Source organism: Microcaecilia unicolor, chromosome 1, assembly GCF_901765095.1.
Source record: "Microcaecilia unicolor chromosome 1, aMicUni1.1, whole genome shotgun sequence".
In the NCBI taxonomy this organism is placed as follows: domain Eukaryota; kingdom Metazoa; phylum Chordata; class Amphibia; order Gymnophiona; family Siphonopidae; genus Microcaecilia; species Microcaecilia unicolor.
This window is the reverse complement of record NC_044031.1, coordinates 99,383,342-99,402,925: the sequence shown is the minus strand read 5'-3', so window position 1 is coordinate 99,402,925 and position 19,584 is coordinate 99,383,342. Positions and strand designations below refer to the sequence as shown.

At 44.6% G+C, this 19,584-nt stretch overlaps 1 protein-coding gene across 3 annotated transcripts in view; it reads left to right on the top strand.

Annotated features, from left to right (window-relative positions):
* SVIL (supervillin) overlaps positions 1 to 19,584 on the top strand; it is a 492,709-nt gene that overhangs the window by 449,062 nt on the left and 24,063 nt on the right. For all 3 annotated transcript variants that reach the window (XM_030199261.1, XM_030199260.1, XM_030199262.1), the window contains 2 exons: positions 5,592 to 5,747; positions 13,060 to 13,203. In XM_030199261.1, the coding sequence (XP_030055121.1) occupies positions 5,592 to 5,747; positions 13,060 to 13,203 (300 nt within the window). The remainder of the gene's footprint in view (positions 1 to 5,591; positions 5,748 to 13,059; positions 13,204 to 19,584) is intronic.

Genomic DNA, 19,584 nt, shown 5'->3' with positions numbered 1-19,584 from the left:
GATTCCATTATAGATTACTAATATAACATAGTGTCAGCTGTCTTAAATTTATGCACCCGCAGCTACACCAGCCAGAGAACTTCAGTCGTGAAGTAACTCATGCTATTCTGTAAATTATGCATGTAAAGGGTAGCCCCCACCCATGCTCCATCTATGAATATGCTCCCTTGTGTTTACACACTATGCTACTGACAGAATAGCACTGAGTCTTCCTGCTTTCATTATCATGGGTAAGTGTACACTTGCGTGAGTAAATGACAGTATTCTGTGCATTTATGTGCTCAAGTGATGTGTAAATGTGGGTGCCCTGTTATAGAATTGCCCTTTAAAAGTATGAAGGAGAGATAAGAAGAAAACCAAGACAGAACAGAGCCCTGAAATCTAAGTGAAGATAGCATATCAAGGAGGAGGTGGTGGTCAATAGTGCCAAAAGCAGCAGACAGGTCAAGAAGGATGAGGATTGCGTAAAAGCCCTTGGATCTGACCAGAATCAGGTCACTGGAGACTTTTGCAAGTGTTGTTTCAGTACAGAAATTCAAAGGGGCTCCTGGCTGGTTAAATGGCACTTAACCGGCTATCTGGCAATATTCAGTGGGATATGGCCAGTTAACTCCCACTGAATATTGCCTGGTTATATCATGTGATATAACCTGCTATCTGCTGATATTCTGCGCATCGCCAGCTAAGTTTGGCGGCCAAATTAGGCTGCCAAAATAACTGGAATATCTTTGACCGGTTTAAACTTCAGTGCTGAATATTGCCTTGGTTGGTTAAATTTAAACCGGCCAAAAAACACCCAAATATTCAGTGCCGGTCACCGGAAACGGCCCAGCATTGAATATTGTATATTATTCACAACAATATCCAGATGACTGCAGGAGGCAGCCCGGCTCTATCCCATGGTCTGAATATCAGGTCCTTTGTTCTTATTATGCTGTTCAAAAATATTAGATTGGGGGGGGGGGGAGTGGGTACTGATAGCTTGTGCAGAGTAGCAGTTACAGGCCAACCACTTTCCTGAGCAGACTAGATGGACTGTGCTGGTCATTATTTGCACTCATTTGCTATATTACTATGTGCTCATTACAGAAATAAATTGCAGATGTTTTGAGTGCTGGCTACATAAGTTTGCCTGGGGTCAATTCCTTTTCTCAGGGTTTGTTAAAGTGGTTGAGCAGATAGTGTAGTGAACCTCAAAGAATCCATGCTAACTATTTTAGTCAATATCTGTCTCAAGGCTCTAGCTGAGCTACATTGGTTGATGGACACACAATTCTATATCTGTGCCAATGAAGTAAAGTGCTACTACTACTTAACACTTCTATAGCGCTACAAGGCATACGCAGCGCTGTACACCATACATGTAAAGACAGTCCCTGCTCAAAAGCTTACAATCTAAAAAGGACAGACAGAACAATTAAGAGGTAAGGGAATTAAAGAGGTGGGGATAAAAGGTACAGGCAAGTGAGCAGTGATTAGGAGTCAAAAGCAGCGTTAAAGAGGTGGGTTTTTAGCCTGGATTTGAAAATGGGCAAGGATGGGGCTAGACGTACATGTTTGGGAAGTCTATTCCAGGCGTGAGGTGCAGCAAGGTAAAAGGAATGGAGTCTGGAATTAGCAGTAGTGGAGAAGGGGACAGACGAAAGATTTATCTACAGAACGGAGTGAGGGGGGGCGTAGGGAGAGACAAGAGTGGAGAGGTACTGGGGAGTGGAAGAGTGAATGCATTTATAGGTCAGTAAGAGAAGATTGAATTGAATGCAGAAATGGATAGGGAGCCAGTGAAATGACTTGAGGAGAGGGCTAGTGTGAGCAAAGCAACTCTTGGCAAACAATGAGTCGGGCAGCAGAGTTTTGAACCGATTGAAGAGGAGAGAGGTGGCTAAGTGGGAGGCCGGTGAGAAGCAGGTTGCAGTAATCTAGGCGAGAGGTGATAAAGAGTGTGGATAAGGATTCTGGTGGCGTGCTCAGAGAGGAAGGGACGGATTTTGCTGATGTTGTAGAGAAAGAAACAACAGGTTTGGCAATCTGCTGAATGTGAGCAGAGAAGGAGAGAGAGGAGTCGAAGATGACCCCAAGATTATGAGCTGATGAGACAGGAAGAATGAATGTGCCATCTACAGAAATAGAGAAAGGGGGAAGAGGGGAGGTGGGTTTAGGGGGAAAGATGAGAAGTTCAGTTTTGGCCATGTTCAGTTTCAGATGACGTTGACATCCAGGCAGCGATATCAGATAGGCAGACTGATAATTTGGTCTGGATGCTGGTTGTGATTTTGGGGATAGAGGTAGATCTGGGAGTCGTCAGTGTAGAGATGGTATTGAAAGCCATGGGATGATATCAGAGAGCCAAGGGAAGAAGGGTAGATGGAGAACAAGAGAGGACCGAGAACAGAGCCTTGAGGTACACCGATTGGCAGTGGGATAGAAGTGGAAGAGGATCCACCAGAGTGTACACTAAAGGTGCGAAGCGAGAGGTAGGAGGAGAACTACTCATACCCATTAAACTAGATTTACCTGCATACTCTGCCTGAACCCGTAAAACAAAGATCCTGTGGTTTCTTGATAAGAGTGAACAGGTACCTGTTGGAAACCATGAACTTCCCCCTAAAGTCATGAATCAAGAATCTTGGGTTATTGCTGAACTCATCACTTACTTTGCTGCAAATTCAGGCAACTTTTAAAAACTGCCTTCTTCACCTCTGGCAACTATGGAATCTCAGGAGCCACGAGCAAACAGGAAAAACCTCCATGTAGAGAATCCAATCAAAAAGGAGTAGAGGATGGGTAATGGACACTCCAACACAGGAACTAGTGCTTAAAAGATGTTTTATTCAATACTTGTACAGCAGGACCCGGTACGGTCCGTGTTTCGGCGTGATAAAACGCTTGCCTCAGGGGTCACAATGATGTTCAAACAGACATCAATAGCTAAAACTATCCAAAGAACTTTGTTCAAAAAATGTACAGGCATAAAGCGCAGCCTGAAGGCGTTGTCATTGTGACCCCTAAGTTAGGCGTTTTATTACACCGAAACACGGACCGTGTTGGGTCCTGCTGTACAAGCATTGAATAAAGCATCTTTTAAGCACCATTTCTTGTGTTGGAGTGTCCATTACCCATCCTCTACTCCTTTTTGATTGAACTATGAAATCTCTCCATTCATTGAGAAGGCAAGTCTGATCACCATGGTCCATGCTGTAATAATATGGCTAGACTACTATAATTCCCTTTATATTGGTCAGACTACAAAGAGCTTGCAACAACTCAACTAATTTAGACTTCTGCAACACGACTGATGGAGGGTTTTAAGCAGCGTGACCACTAGAAAGTCAACCACTTCTCATAAAGGTTCTCAGCCATTCAGCACCTCTCACTGCAGCTGCTCATGTATGCTGTCCAACACCTTTTGTCACTCTTTTTCATAGAAGAAAAAATGATGGGGTAATTCTCTATAGAACATGTAAAGCTGGGTGCTGGGATGTTGCATTCTGACTACATATCCTATAACGGCCATTGTGCACACGACCATAGGAGCCAACTTTTCAAAATTATTGGGGGTGCTAAGCCCAATGGAAATAACCCCTCCCTGGACACATACAAGGAATTTTCTCAATAATGAGGGTGCTCAAGCACCCACAGAGTCGGCTCCAATGCACACGACTGCTATTATAGAATACTCGCTTAAGTGTGCATTTACTCCCCTAACTTTAGGTGCAAGCACTTAAATGGCTGGGGTAAATGCTCACGCCTAACTGTAGGCAGTTAAGCATGTAAACACAGGCATTCTATAATCCATGCATGCAACTATCAGACATGCTTCTCCAAGTCCATCTCCCCCCTTTGCAGTTGTGTAGTTGTGTGCTCTGGAATTTGAACACCCAATTTATAGAATATCAGCTAGGGGCAGTGACATGGAAAACATTTGTGCCTGAAAAACGCTGAAGTTTAGTCATGCCTTGAGACAGCTTTACAGCAAAGCTTTGGCCACAGTCGATGTGATTAATTAAAGTTGAAGAGCACTCTGTTCCTTGAAAGCTAAGTCATTAGACAATTTTCCTTTTGTCACATTTGTTTGTTGATCCAGAAATTGCATACACGTGGAGTTTTAAATAATCCTACTGAAAGGGTTTTTTGTGGCTATGAGAAGTGTTTACCCTCGTTAAAATCCTTTTCACCCTGTATGCCTTTTGCAATGGGTGGAGGTGAGGGCACTCAGGTTTTTTCCCTTTCATGATTTTTTGTACACGACAAGTTGTTTTGAAGCTTAGGAAAGTACTTCAGCTAAACATATGGATGAGTATCTTTGAGAATCAACTGCTAATTAAGTCCAATTAATGCCAATTATAGCTAATTGGTATTTAATGCCAATTATATGCACGTAACTGACCCTAGTCTGTAAATCGCTTGCACAACTTTTAGTTCTAGTCAAGAATTTTGGAGTACAGCTCTATAGAATTAGTGGGTATAAACACTCAACCCAACAAAACATTTTACTTTATTTGTCTCCTTCATACTTCTTCTAGTTGGGTTTGTTTCCATTCTACCTAAACCAGAAGACTGAGCTTATGTGGGATCTGGATGACGCCAGAGAATTCTTACAGCATTGCAGGGCCTTTCACCTCTGGATCATTAGTCCAAATCAAGCTTAAAGACTTAATAATGTGGCCTTTGTGAAATATGATGATACCTTTTTATTGGCTTAACTTAACGGCCCTTTTACCAAGCTGCGGGAAAAAGGGCCCTGCGCTGGCGACGGGGGCCATTTTTCCCACACACCAGGGCCCTTTTTCCCACACACCAGGGCCCTTTTTACTGCAGTGGGTAAAAAAGCCCCCAGCACACATGGTCATGCGGCAAGAGAACTCTTACCGCATGGCCATGTGACAGGGAGCCCTTACCACCACCCATTGAGGTGGCAGTAAGGGCTCCCGTGCTAACCCAGCGGTAACTGGGCAGCATTCGGCAATGCCCGATTACCGCTGGGTTAGTACCGCGCAAGCCATTTCCGGGGTTTTTTTTTTCTCCCAGAAATGGCACACGCTTGGAGCAGGACTACCATCAGCAGCCTCGAAAGAGCGAGCGCTAGCCCGCATTAGGCTTACCACCGCTCTGAAAAAGGGCCCCTTATGTACTAATATAACCTTCTTCTATCAGGGGAGAAACAGTGACCTCATAACTCCTGTCGGATCCTTACCAGTCTATGAATTATGCTGCGGATCTTGGCACAAATTGGTGAAAAGGGGAAAAAGCATATGAGAGACTCCTGTAGAAAATCACTCCATTATGTACTGAGGCAGACTTGTGATTACATATTATTCTAAAGAAAGGAAGGCAAGGGGACAGTAAAATAGGGGAGTAGGATTGTCCATGATTTCCTTTTGTTAAAAGGAGATCGTTGTGACAATTATCAGACTTTTTATTTTTTAATTTATGAAATAAACCTTAATTACCAGCTTTCTAATAGTAACACAGAGAAAAGCTTTGTCATCTTTCTGCAGCTGTTGTAGCTATTTCTTAATGTAAATGTTAACTAGAAAATGCAAGAGTAAAAACCTTGCTTGTTAATCTAGTTTGTTTATATATTGCTGTAGATCCTGGAAAATTCAACTTCACTCCTCGCCTCTTCATCCTCAGTAGCTCATCTGGGGACTTCATAGCTACAGAGTACATGTACCCTTCAAGAGATCCCACTGTGGTCAACTCTATGCCGTTCCTGCAGGAAGATCTTTACACTACACCCCAACCAGGTATGTGTTTTCATTCTTGATGTCCTTGGTTTGAACAAAGGTCATCACTATAAATTCAGTGAACAGGTACATTTCTAGCACAAGATTTTGAGAAATGCAATATGATCAGAATACTGCTGCTTAAAGCAAGAGTAAACCGAGACACTCTGTTATATACAATAAGATCTTCAATGGCTGGGGAGCAAATGTATTCAGAATCTCTGAGCATGAAGAAGTTTTCTCTTCAGTTTTTTTTCTTTTCATCTCCCTCTAGTGAAAGGTCGGCGAAGGCCACTTAAGTTATCACTCACAAACTATCAGAAATTAGTTTGGATTCCTCTAATATGGGAGAGGCAAACCTCTCAAAATCAAATGGATCACACTTGTGAAAGGTGGCTTTGAGGAGGCTGTGAGGAGAGGCGAGAAGCTGAAGTTCCCTACCTCCCCCGCTAAAGACTTTATCAAAGTAGGCTAAGGAGCCCTTTTACTAAGCTGCAGTAGGGCTACTGCGCAGGTAACATGCGCCAAATGGACACTACCGCCAGGTAGCATGGGTGCCTGGCAGTAATTCTGAAGTTGGCGCGCACTGTTTCTCGCGATAGAAAATAATTTTCTACTACAGGGGGCGTTCCAGGCAGTAATCGTCAGCATGGACACATTGACGCACGCTGCCTGATTACCGCTCGAGTGTCGCATGAACCCTTACAACCAAATAAATAGGTGATGTTAAGGGCTCAAGGCAGTAAATAGCTGCCTGCTACTTTTAATGTTAGTGCGCGGTCATTTACTGCCCCATTAAAAAAAGGCCCTTTTACCTGCCACGGTAAAAAACGGCCCCACGTGTGCCAATTTCACGCACCCACACTAGCGCAGGTCACTTTTCACCACAGTTTAGTAAAAGGGCCCCTAAGTGAAGAAGATCGAACTAGAAAGACTAGAGTACCACCTTGGGTTGATTCTTGCACATTCACGCTCGATGATGTACTGTCAGCTTAGTAGCAAGAGGATTCTGTGTAATTGCACAATACAGTTTTATGCATCATTACTGGATAATCTTAGTTCTGATGCAATAGAGAGTACAAAAAACCCCACAAACTGAGTTCTAAAATCTATATAAAAATATGCCAAGTCCAAATATTAAACACATACTTGGAAGACAAAAATGTGCTTATTAGTGTGGGAAGTTCTTTCTGCACTATTTGCATAAGAGGTGATTGAGTTTTAATGTTAGCTTTGGTGATTATAATGTACTGCATTCATGCCTCTCCCTCATGCAGCACTTATGGAAAGCTAAGTTGGAGATTTTGGATTATTGAATAAAGTGCTTCATTGGAGACTATGATCATGCTGGATAGCACAGCATCAAGTTCAGTTAAAGCAACTAGATACCCCATAGGAAGTCTTGTGGACTAATGAACTTTCAGTATATTTTCAATTTCATATTGGTTTGATAAGTTGTTGGGGTTTTTTTAAAGTTGTTTTTGAAAAAAAAGGTATGTAATATATGAATATTATAAGTACTAAAAATATTCTTTAAAAACTTGAGTGATACTCCACTCAACTACCCAAGCAGCAAAGGACTCAACTACAAATCCACTTATGCGTCCAGCTTTTCCCACTTAAGCGCACAACTATGGAACGCACTACCAAAAGTAATAAAAACTACAGTCAACCACCTAAACTTCCAGAAAGCACTAAAAACAGACCTGTTCAGAAAAGCATATCCCACCGACCCAACATAAAAAAAACCTGGATACCTGCGACACAATGAAACCAAAGACCGTAATGGACATATCCTAACTCTTCCTCTCCCTCTCTAATGTTCCCCCAATTGTATTTACCACACATGTACCCAGTGGTGTGCTGGTAAATTTTTAACAGGCTCTCTCCCCGGTCCACCTTAGTGCCCCCCCCCAGTCCACCACTGCCCCCCCCCCCACCCGTCCACCTCTGCGCCCCCCCCCCAAAAAAAAAATTGCAGAGCTGGCTATAGCGGGGGAGGGGGGCAATGCATTACTCGCTCCAGGAAAAAAAATTAAATGATCCCAGGTTCCAATCTAATTCATGTTTAATGTGGGTTAAAATGCCATAAATAAGTAAATAAATATAAACTTTTAATGTTGAGCACCTGATTCTCAAAGTGAACATATTCCAAACACTATAATGAAAATAAAATGATTTTTTTTTTCTACCTTTGTTGTCTGGTGACTGTTTTTCTGATCACGCTGGACCAGTATCCGATTCTGCTGCTATCTGTCCTCTTAACTCTGTTTCCAGGGCTTCCTTTCCCTTTATTTCTTTCCTCCTTTCTTCTTCATTTCTGGACCTCAGCTTCTGCCTATTTTCTTCATCCATGTGCAGTTTTTCTCCTCTCTTCCTTTTCCCTCATCTCATCTCCTTCCTCACTCTTCTCTTCCCTCCATCCAGTGGTGTGCTGGTAAATGTTTAACAACAGGCTCTCTCCCCGGTCCACCTCTGCGCCCCCCCCAAATTGCAGAGCTGGTTACAGCCGGGGAGAGAGCCGGGGGGGGGGGGGCAATCTAATTCATGTTCAATGTGGGATAAAATGCCATAAATAAGTAAATAAAAATAAACTTTTAATGTTGAGCACCTGATTCTCAAAGTGGACATATTCCAAACACTACAATGAAAATAAAATGATTTTTTCTACCTTTGTTGTCTGGTGACTTTGTTTTTCTGATCATGCCGGCCCAGTATCCGATTCTGCTATCTGTCCTCTTAACTCCATTTCCAGGACTTCCTTTCCATTTATTTCTTTACTTTCCGTCTTTCTTCTTCATTTCTTGCCCTACATCTGTAAGTAAAAGCTGGGTCCTCCGCAGACTTGACTGTCCAGTGGATCCAGCTTCAGCCTATTTTCTCCATCCATGTGCAGTTATTCTCCTCTCTTCCTTTTCCCTTTTCTCATCTCATTCCTCACTCTTCCCTCCCCTCCATCCATGTCCAGCAACCTTCCTCTGCCCCCTGCCCTGCCCTCCATGCACCCATGTCCAGCAGCAACCCTCCTCCTCCCTGCCCTCCATCCACCCATGTTCAGCGACCCTCCTCTCCCCCCTGCACTGCATCCACCCATGTCCAGCAAACCTCCTCTCCCCCCTGCCCTGCACCCACCCATGTCCAGCAACCCTCCTCTCCCCTGCCCTCCATCCACCTATGCCCAGCAACCCTCCTCTCCCCTGCCCTCCATCCACCGTCCAGCAACCCTCCTCTTCCCCCCTGCCCTCCATCCACCATGTCCAGCAACCCTCCTCTCCCCCTGCCCTCCATGCTCCATCCACCCATGTCCAGCAACCCTCCTCTCCCCCTGCACTGCATCCACCCATGTCCAGCAACCCTCCCCTCCCCTCCATCCACCCATGTCCAGCAACCCTCCTCTCTCCCCTGCCCTCCATCCACCCATGTCCAGCAACCCTCCTCTCCCCCCTGCCCTCCATGCTCCATCCACCCATATCCAGTGACCCTCCTCTCCCCCCTGAACTGCATCCACCCATGTCCAGCAACCCTCCCCTCCCCTTGCTCTCCATCCACCCATGTCCAGCAACCCTAGTCTCCCCCTGCCCTCCTCCCCTTCATCTGCGTTCTTCGAGCCCCCCCCCCCCCCGCTGCCCCGGTCATCCATCTGCCCTCTGCTCCCACCCCGACAGACCTGGTTTCCTTCCTGCGCCGCTGCTTGCCTTTAAAAAATTTATTTTCCTTCGAGGCGCGCCGGCATTGAAGCAAAGGCTTAGCTCGGTTTCAGCCTTCCGTTCCCTTCCCTCGCATCATGGCTCCGCCCTCGCGCAAACAGGAAATACGTCCGAAGAGGGCGGAGCCATGATGCGAGGGAAGGGAACGGAAGGCTGAAACCGAGCTAAGCCTTTGCTTCAACGCCGGCGCGCCTCGAAGGAAAATAAATTTTTTAAAGGCAAGCAGCGGCGCAGGAAGGAAACCAGGTCTGTCGGGGTGGGAGCAGAGGGCAGATGGATGATGAACCGGGGCAACGGGGGAACAGAGGTGAGCCGACTCGCACTGCCCAACAACCGGCTCGCAAGATGCCAGTAAATTTAACAAGTGGCTCTTGCGAGCCGGTGCGAGCCGGCTCCAGCACACCACTGCCTCCATCCATGTCCAGCATTTCTTTTCTCTCCCCTCCTCTCCCCTGCCCTGCATGCACCTATGTCCAGCAGTGAACCTCCTCTCCCCTGCCCTGCATGCACCCAGATGTCTAGCAGTGACCCTCCTTTCCCCTGCCCTGCATGCACCCATGTCCAGCAGTGAACCTCCTTTCCCCTGCCCTGCATGCACCCATGTCCAGCAGTGTACCCTCCTCTCCCCTGCCCTGCATGCACCCATGTCCAGCAGTGACCCTCCTCTCCCCTGCCCTGCATGCAACCATACCCAGCGACCCTCCTCTGCCCTGCCCTGCATGCACCCATGTCCAGCAGTGTACCCTCCTCTCCCCTGCCCTGCATGCACCCATGTCCAGCGACCCTCTCCATCCACCCATGCCCAGCAGCGACTCTGTTTTCCCCCCTGCCACCCCCTCCCGAGTTGTTTTGTGAATTCTTCTTCTCCTCCCTCCCTCCCGATCCGGTCCCTCACCGCCTGCTTGTTTTTTAAATTCTTCGCTTCCAGTGCCGAGTCGCCGACTGTCCTGAGTCCTCCCTTGCCGATTCGCACTTCAAAATGGCCGCCGAGACTTCAGCCGAAGTCTCGCGAGGCCGCCTCTGGAAGTCTCAGCGGCCATTTTTAAAGCGCAAATCGGCAAGGGAGGACTCAGGACAGTCGGCGACTCGGCGCTGGAAGCGAAGAATTTAAAAAACAAGCGGGCAGTGAGGCGGATCCGGAGGGAGGGAGGATGGAGAGCCAGAGCCGGCTCGCTATTTTCAACAACCGGCTCGCAAGCCGGAAGAAAATTTAACAACCGGCTCTTGCGAGCCGGTGCGAGCCGGCTCCAGCACACCACTGCATGTACCTCTCTCTACCACAATATCACCTTGTAATTGTATTAGTTCATACCGGAATCGGCTAACACTGTTTACGGTACTATGTAAGCCACATTGAGCCTGCAAATAGGTGGGAAAATGTGGGATGCAAATGTACCAAATAGATACTTGTATGAGATTTTTGACATGCAGACCATTTGGACGTGGCATATTTTTGTATGGATTGTAGATCTCAATTTGTGCTTTTGTTTGTTTAGTATCTGGGGTTGCAGGGTTGTGTTATTTCCTCCAAAAAACACAATACCACAGCCTACAGAGAATCCAGGAACTCTACAGCTACTAGAACTCTGCACTGTGCATTCCAATTATCAGAGTAAAAATAAATTGCTTTTCTTTGTCTTTATTTTATTTCCTAGTCACTGTTTTGCTTCGATCCCTCTATATAAAACATTCTTTTTCTGCGTGCACACACACGATCCTTTCTGTTTTCTTCCCACCTTGGCCGTTTCCCTATTAACTCCCCATTTTCCAGCCTTTTTTTTGTTTAACCACATTCTTCTCTATGGGTCATGCCCCCTCCTATATCCCCTTTTCTGGCTTTCACATCAATCAGCCCATGACAAAACAACCGCTGCTCAGTCTTCCTCCTGTGGTAAGACTATTTCCTCTCCTGCTCATGCAAATTTGTTCAACAAAGGACAGAACAGGCTGGACAGGAGGATCAGTCTCATGGTGTGATAACACAATGCTTTTATTGTCCCTGCTGCTAGTCCCATCTTGTTTCATGGTCATTTAGGCCCTGATGATCAAAACTCTGGCACTGTACGGAATAGCACCAGAAAAACAACGCCTGAATAGTGCGTCAAAGGAACTCCCTAATGTTCAACGCTAATGACATGCAAATTTAGGCGTGCTCATAGTGTTGAGCATTAGAGACTTCTGCTGGAGGATTGTGTCTGGCGCATGCGCTGAAGAGTTGTGCGTTAAGCACAGCTCTTGAGCACTTGCCCAGAATGCCGGAGGAGGAAGAGGTTTTGGTTTCCTTTAAACCGAAGTGCAAGTGGTAAGCTTTTCTCTCTTACCTGTTTTCTCCTTAGAAGACAGACTGATTCCCTTCCATCTCCGCCACTCACTGGTTCCTGTGAGCCCAGTTTTGCAAAGCTCCAGTGTCTGAGCCAGGGTATGCTGGGGTTGGGGGGAGGGAGATCGAGTTTCTTTCCCTTCCCAACTCAGGAAAAGATGCCTGATGGAGAAAAATAAATAAATCACTGTCACCAGCAACACTGGTCTCCCTATTTCTCCCCACTGCTTGTCACAACCCTAATGCTCTATGTTTGTACAGCGCTGCGTATGCCTTGTAGCGCTATAGAAATGCTAAATAGTAGTAGTAGTAGTAGTAGCTCCAAGCTGGCTTAGGGTTTGCCGCAGGAGGAGAGCCTTTGTTTGGCACGCTGCCCGCTAAGCATTGGGGAGGAGTACAGGATGACCTCTTTAGCATGCATTTGCATGTTCATTACACTCACCGGTGAGCTCGTTGTTTCACGCACTGGTCAGTCCTGAGCATTCAGCACTAGCAAATGCCGGCACTAATGGTCTCTAATGCTCACATTTGCTTCTGAGCACTGGGGCCTTAGTTCACTGTTTACCGCATACTCACTTGTTCAGTACCCATGTTTCATCATTCCCACCTTAGTAATTCCCTTACCCGTTATTTGTCCTGTTTGTCCTAATTAGATTGTAAGCTCTGTCGAGCAGGGGCTGTTTCTTCATGTCCAGTGTACAGTGCTGTGTATGTCTAAGTAGCACTATAGAAATGATAAGTAGTAGTAGAAGGACTGAGAGCTTCCTGAAAGGTTGCAGAGACTTGGCCAGTCTGCGGAAAGCACGCTCTATCAGGGGACAGCTGGAGAGTTGACAGTTCTAGTCCATTATTTTGGTTCGTTATTAGCTTGGGTTGGGATTTATATGGGGGCAGTTCCCTAACTGGGCACCACAATTTATGCACCTACTTTAAGCAGACTACAAGCCTAGTCTGCAATGGAACTTACGAGCATAATTGCTACAATTGAATACTAACATAAACGCGCTCCTACATTAGATACTAACATTTACACCAGGCGTAAATGCAACACTTCTGCGCGTTATTGGTAGTATTCTGTAAATTAAGTGCATAAATGTTGGTTCTGCCTCGACCCTGGTCATATCCCTCCCCTGGAAGCACCCCCCCCTCCTTTAGAATTACGAGCAAAGCACATCATGCAACAGGCGCTTAAATTTAGGTGACCTATTCTTGAATGAGGATGATTATGACTAAGTTAACTGTTTATCCTCTGAACAGACACAGCTATGGTTAGGTAAATAATTTTTTTTTTTTTTTTTACTTGTAGCACTTTTCCTCGTTGACAATCATCATGAAGTGTACCTTTGGCAAGGCTGGTGGCCTGTAGAAAATATTATTACTGGATCTGCACGCATTCGATGGGATACAGACAGGAAATGTGCCATGGAGACAGTACTTCAATATTGCAAAGGTGATAACCATTTGTACTGATTTTTGTATCCTTACTAGCCAGGGTTTAATCATTTTCTTAAAGTTTATTGCTGTCTATTGAAGTTTATGGTCAAAAAGAGAGGTGAAAGTAAACAATTGGTGGTCAGCAAGATGGTAGAAGAATGATAAGACACCAGTTTGGAGCATAAAATTTTATTGACAGAACACAGTCCTGACGTGGCCGTGTTTCAGCAAATGCTTCAACAGAATTGTAGTTTCTAAAAACCCAAACAGAATAACTTATACTTATAATCTAAGTATAAATTGGAAAGCCATGCTTGTGAAAAACAAACATGTAAAGACATACAGTGGGGGAAATAAGTATTTGATCCCTTGCTGATTTTGTAAGTTTGCCCACTGACAAAGACATGAGCAGCCCATAATTGAAGGGTAGGTTATTGGTAACAGTGAGAGATAGCACATCACAAATTAAATCCGGAAAATCACATTGTGGAAAGTATATGAATTTATTTGCATTCTGCAGAGGGAAATAAGTATTTGATCCCCCACCAACCAGTAAGAGATCTGGCCCCTACAGACCAGGTAGATGCTCCAAATCAACTCGTTACCTGCATGACAGACAGCTGTCGGCAGTGGTCACCTGTATGAAAGACACCTGTCCACAGACTCAGTGAATCAGTCAGACTCTAACCTCTACAAAATGGCCAAGAGCAAGGAGCTGTCTAAGGATGTCAGGGACAAGATCATACACCTGCACAAGGCTGGAATGGGCTACAAAACCATCAGTAAGACGCTGGGCGAGAAGGAGACAACTGTTGGTGCCATAGTAAGAAAATGGAAGAAGTACAAAATGACTGTCAATCGACAAAGATCTGGGGCTCCACGCAAAATCTCACCTCGTGGGGTATCCTTGATCATGAGGAAGGTTAGAAATCAGCCTACAACTACAAGGGGGGAACTTGTCAATGATCTCAAGGCAGCTGGGACCACTGTCACCACGAAAACCATTGGTAACACATTACGACATAACGGATTGCAATCCTGCAGTGCCCGCAAGGTCCCCCTGCTCCGGAAGGCACATGTGACGGCCCGTCTGAAGTTTGCCAGTGAACACCTGGATGATGCCGAGAGTGATTGGGAGAAGGTGCTGTGGTCAGATGAGACAAAAATTGAGCTCTTTGGCATGAACTCAACTCGCCGTGTTTGGAGGAAGAGAAATGCTGCCTATGACCCAAAGAACACCGTCCCCACTGTCAAGCATGGAGGTGGAAATGTTATGTTTTGGGGGTGTTTCTCTGCTAAGGGCACAGGACTACTTCACCGCATCAATGGGAGAATGGATGGGGCCATGTACCGTACAATTCTGAGTGACAACCTCCTTCCCTCCGCCAGGGCCTTAAAAATGGGTCGTGGCTGGGTCTTCCAGCACGACAATGACCCAAAACATACAGCCAAGGCAACAAAGGAGTGGCTCAGGAAGAAGCACATTAGGGTCATGGAGTGGCCTAGCCAGTCACCAGACCTTAATCCCATTGAAAACTTATGGAGGGAGCTGAAGCTGCGAGTTGCCAAGCGACAGCCCAGAACTCTTAATGATTTAGAGATGATCTGCAAAGAGGAGTGGACCAAAATTCCTCCTGACATGTGTGCAAACCTCATCATCAACTACAGAAGACGTCTGACCGCTGTGCTTGCCAACAAGGGTTTTGCCACCAAGTATTAGGTCTTGTTTGCCAGAGGGATCAAATACTTATTTCCCTCTGCAGAATGCAAATAAATTCATATACTTTCCACAATGTGATTTTCCGGATTTAATTTGTGATGTGCTATCTCTCACTGTTACCAATAACCTACCCTTCAATTATGGGCTGCTCATGTCTTTGTCAGTGGGCAAACTTACAAAATCAGCAAGGGATCAAATACTTATTTCCCCCACTGTATATTGTTTTGAGAACAACTCTCAAGTGTAAAAGATGTTGCATTAACATGCAAACTATGTGATAAAATTGTATGCCTCATCTTCTGATCACCCATCTGTCCCTTTCTCACCCCCCCCCCCCAAACACACACCTTTACCTTTTCCTGTGAGACTATCAATGGAATGCTTTTATGTTTCACTTATGTATTCTGATATTTGAGGACCTTACAAGACTGTACATTCAAATGACAGACGACATCTAATGTAAGCAAGTGCAAAGTGATGCACGTTGGAACCCAAACTATAGTTACGTGATTCAGTTACGCATTAGAAGTCACCACCCAGGAAAAGGATTTAGATGTCATTGTTGATATGATATTGAAACTCTGCTCCGTGTCCCGCAGTGGCTAAGAAAGCAAATAGAATGTTAGGAATTATTAAGAAAAGAATGGAGAACAAAACTGAGAATATTATAGTGCCTTGGTATAGCTCCATGGTGAAACCACACCTCAAATATTGTGTGCAATTTTGGTCAAAAAAGATGAAGTGGATTTAGAAAAGGTACAAAGAAGAGCAACGAAAATGATAAAGGGGATGGGACTAGGGTGCATGCAATGAAGCTACTAAGTAGTAAATTTAAAACAGGAGAAAATATTTTTAAATTAAACTCTAGAATTTGTTTCCAGAGAATGTGGTAAAAGCAATTAGCTTAGCAGGGTTTAAGAAAAGGTTTGGGCAAGTTCCTACAAGGAAAGTCCATAAGCCATCATTAAGATGGATTGGCCACTGTTGAAAACAGGATACTGAGCTTGATGGACCTTGGATCTGGCAGTCCCTAGGTTATCATTTGCTCATTTCTGATCTGAAGAAGTTATTGCCTTCAAAAGCTAATATAATACATAAATCTGACATACCTATTCACATAGGGGCCCTTTTACAAAGGTGCGGTAGGCTGTACGCATGTGCAGCACACGCCAAAACAAACTACCGCCAGGCTAGCATGCCACCTAGAGGTGATTTCGGATTGGTGCGCGACCATACCACTGAGTCAAATTATTTTTTATTTCATACCGTGCGCGGTGTTTCCAGTGTTAATTGGCAGTTGGTGTGCACCGACCAGTTACTACATGTGTAGCGTGTGAGCCCTTACCGCTAGATCAGTGAGTGGCATTAAGGGCTCAGGCCATAAATAGACGAGCGCTGGTTTCAATTTTACTGCAGGCCCTTTTCCCGGCCCATTGAAAAAAAAAAGCCTCTTTTCCCCAGACGCGGTAAAAACTGGCCCGGCGCACGCCAAAAACATGCGCCCACACAACCGCAGGCCACTTTTTGCCGCAGCTTAGTAAATGGACCCCATAGTTCTCCAAAGAGATAGTAAAACGGTGATTCTTCCAGAAAAAAAAGGAAAAACCATGACAAATTATGTATATCTGTCACAGTTATTAAGATGTTTGTACAAATATGCTGCTTGTTTTCTGCCACAGAAAGAGAGTGGGAAATGGACCAATGACTCCAGGAGAACGGGAGATAAGATTTCGAAGAACCACTTTATTCAATGACTCAAGTGGTTCTTTGAAATCTTATCTCCCGTTCTCCTGGAGTCATTGGTCCATTTCCCACTCTCTTTCTGTGCTGTTATTTTTACGTGGGAGTTAGTGTTCATCCACTTAGGTGGATTACTCTCTGCTTGTTTTCTGCCATCATATACTATGTTACCATGTTTGTTGCATGGATTATATGCATGGCTTATTTTGAGGGGGTGCTCATTGGTATCAAGTATCAACACCTTTTCAATTGCTTCCAAAAATTGACATGTGGTCCCCAAGAATTAATGAAAGATCCCAGGCTCTGTGCACCCATTCTGCTTTTCCATAGATTCTTTGACTAATTGTAGGGTTACAGCTATTGCGGGATAGGTATGGCCTGGAATTTGAGTACAGTACAAGTCCAAAAACCTGGACTGCGTATGGATTGGGTCAGTCCGGATTTTACGGATTCTCAGGCAGTACTTTTAAAACTCAAATTTAAGGGTCTCTCTTTCTCCAAAGGAGGGGGCCCAGGGGCCTGAGCCCAAAGCAAGGGGCCCCGGCTCCCAGGGCCCCCCATGGCTACAACATCCCCCTCCCTGCATGGTCCAGCGTCTCTCCCACCCTTCCTGTGGCTATCTCTCAATCCCCCGGTGTACAATACCTTTTCAGAATTTGTCTGTGCTACTGCACCAGCGACAGCTTTACACACAGGCTGCCTCCGGTCTGCACCGGGCCTTTCCCTCCGACCCATCCTGCCCTTCCAAAAGCAGGAAGTTGCAACAGAACAGATGGGACAGGTCAGAGGGAAAGGCCCGATGTAAGTAAAGCTGCCGCTGGTGCTGCAGCACAGAAGACTTCTGAAAAGGTATTGTACATGGGAGAAGTAAGCGAGAGCCACTGGAAGGGAGAAGATTGTAACACTTGTAGTCCGGATTCTTGGGCAGTCCGGGTATTGCAATTTTTAAGGGTCTGGATTCTGAGGTGGTCCAGATTTCTGGCAGCCAGATTTTTGGACTTCTACTGTACCAACACTTTTTTTTTGTTAAAAACACACTAATTATATGTATGCTGATTTTGATTAAAATATTTGACTCTACTGCTTCAAATGGCCTATTTTTTTTCTTAATAAATTAAAATCTCCAAAAATCTCAGTGGATGTACAAATAATCTTCATTTATTAAAAAAAAATAGTAAGAATGTCTATTGAATTGTGATAAATTAAAGTACAGTGCAGCTCTATATTTTAAGACAGCAACACTTTTAAATGTTTGTACTGGTTATCACAATTCAAAATACATTCTTGCCATACATATAATCCATGCCACAAACAGCATGTTTGTATAAAACCTTTTTTAAAATAATTATTGATTGTGATATATTAAACCCAGATACACTAACCGCTGATATCACATCTTCTGGCAACAAGTTCCAGAGCTTAACTATCATTGAGTGAAAAAATATTTCCTCCTGTTTGTTTTAAAAGTAGTACCATGTAACTTCCTTGAATGTCCCCTGGTCTTTATACTTTCTGAAAGAATAAAGAATTGATTTCTGTTTATCCGTTCTACACCACTCAGTATTTTGTAGACCTCTATCATATCCCCCCTCATCCAATTTTTCTCCAAGCTGAAGAGTCTTCACCTTATAAGCCTTTCCTCATATGAGAGTAGTTCCATCCTTTAATCATTTTGGTTGCTCTTCTTTGAACCTTTTCTGATTCTACTACGGTAACCAGAATTGCACACATTACTCAAGTTGTGGTCGCACCATGGAACGATACAGAGGCAATATAAATTCCTTTGTCTTATTTTCTATCCCTTTCCTAATAATTCTGTTTGCCACACACTGGGCAAAAGGTTTCAGCATATTACTACAACACCTAGATCTTTTTCTTGGGTGCTGATCCCCAAGGTGGACCCTAGCATCAGTTAGCTATGATTTTAGGCTATTCTTCCCTATGTGCATCACTTTGCATTTGTCCACATTAAATTTCATCTGCCATTTGGATGCCCAGTCTTCCAATTTCTGAAGGCCTTCCTGCAATTTTTCACAGTCCACATGTGTTTTAACAACCTTGAATAGTTTTGTTACATCTGGAAATTTAATCACTTCACTTGTCGTTCCAATTTCCAGATCATTTATAAATATGTTAAATAGCTCCGGTCCCACTAGAGATCCCTATGACACTCCACTATTCACCCTCCTCCATTGAGAGAATTGATCATTTAACCGTACTCTGTTGGATATTGTACTCTGTCCAATATCCAATTCCTAATCCACAACAGAACATTGCCTCCTATCCCATGACTCTTTAATTTGTACTCCACTATTCACCCTCCTCCATTGAGAGAATTGATCATTTAACCGTACTCTGTTGGATATTGTACTCTGTCCAATATCCAATTCCTAATCCACAACAGAACATTGCCTCCTATCCCATGACTCTTTAATTTTCTCAGGAGTCTCTCATGAGGATCTTTCACATACAGTGGTGGAAATAAGTATTTGATCCCTTGCTGATTTTGTAAGTTTGCCCACTGACAAAGACATGAGCAGCCCATAATTGAAGGGTAGGTTATTGGTAACAGTGAGAGATAGCACATCACAAATTAAATCCGGAAAATCACATTGTGGAAAGTATATGAATTTATTTGCATTCTGCAGAGGGAAATAAGTATTTAATCCCTCTGGCAAACAAGACCTAATACTTGGTGGCAAAACCCTTGTTGGCAAGCACAGCGGTCAGACGTCTTCTGTAGTTGATGATGAGGTTTGCACACATGTCAGGAGGAATTTTGGTCCACTCCTCTTTGCAGATCATCTCTAAATCATTAAAAGTTCTGGGCTGTCGCTTGGCAACTCGCAGCTTCAGCTCCCTCCATAAGTTTTCAATGGGATTAAGGTCTGGTGACTGGCTAGGCCACTCCATGACCCTAATGTGCTTCTTCCTGAG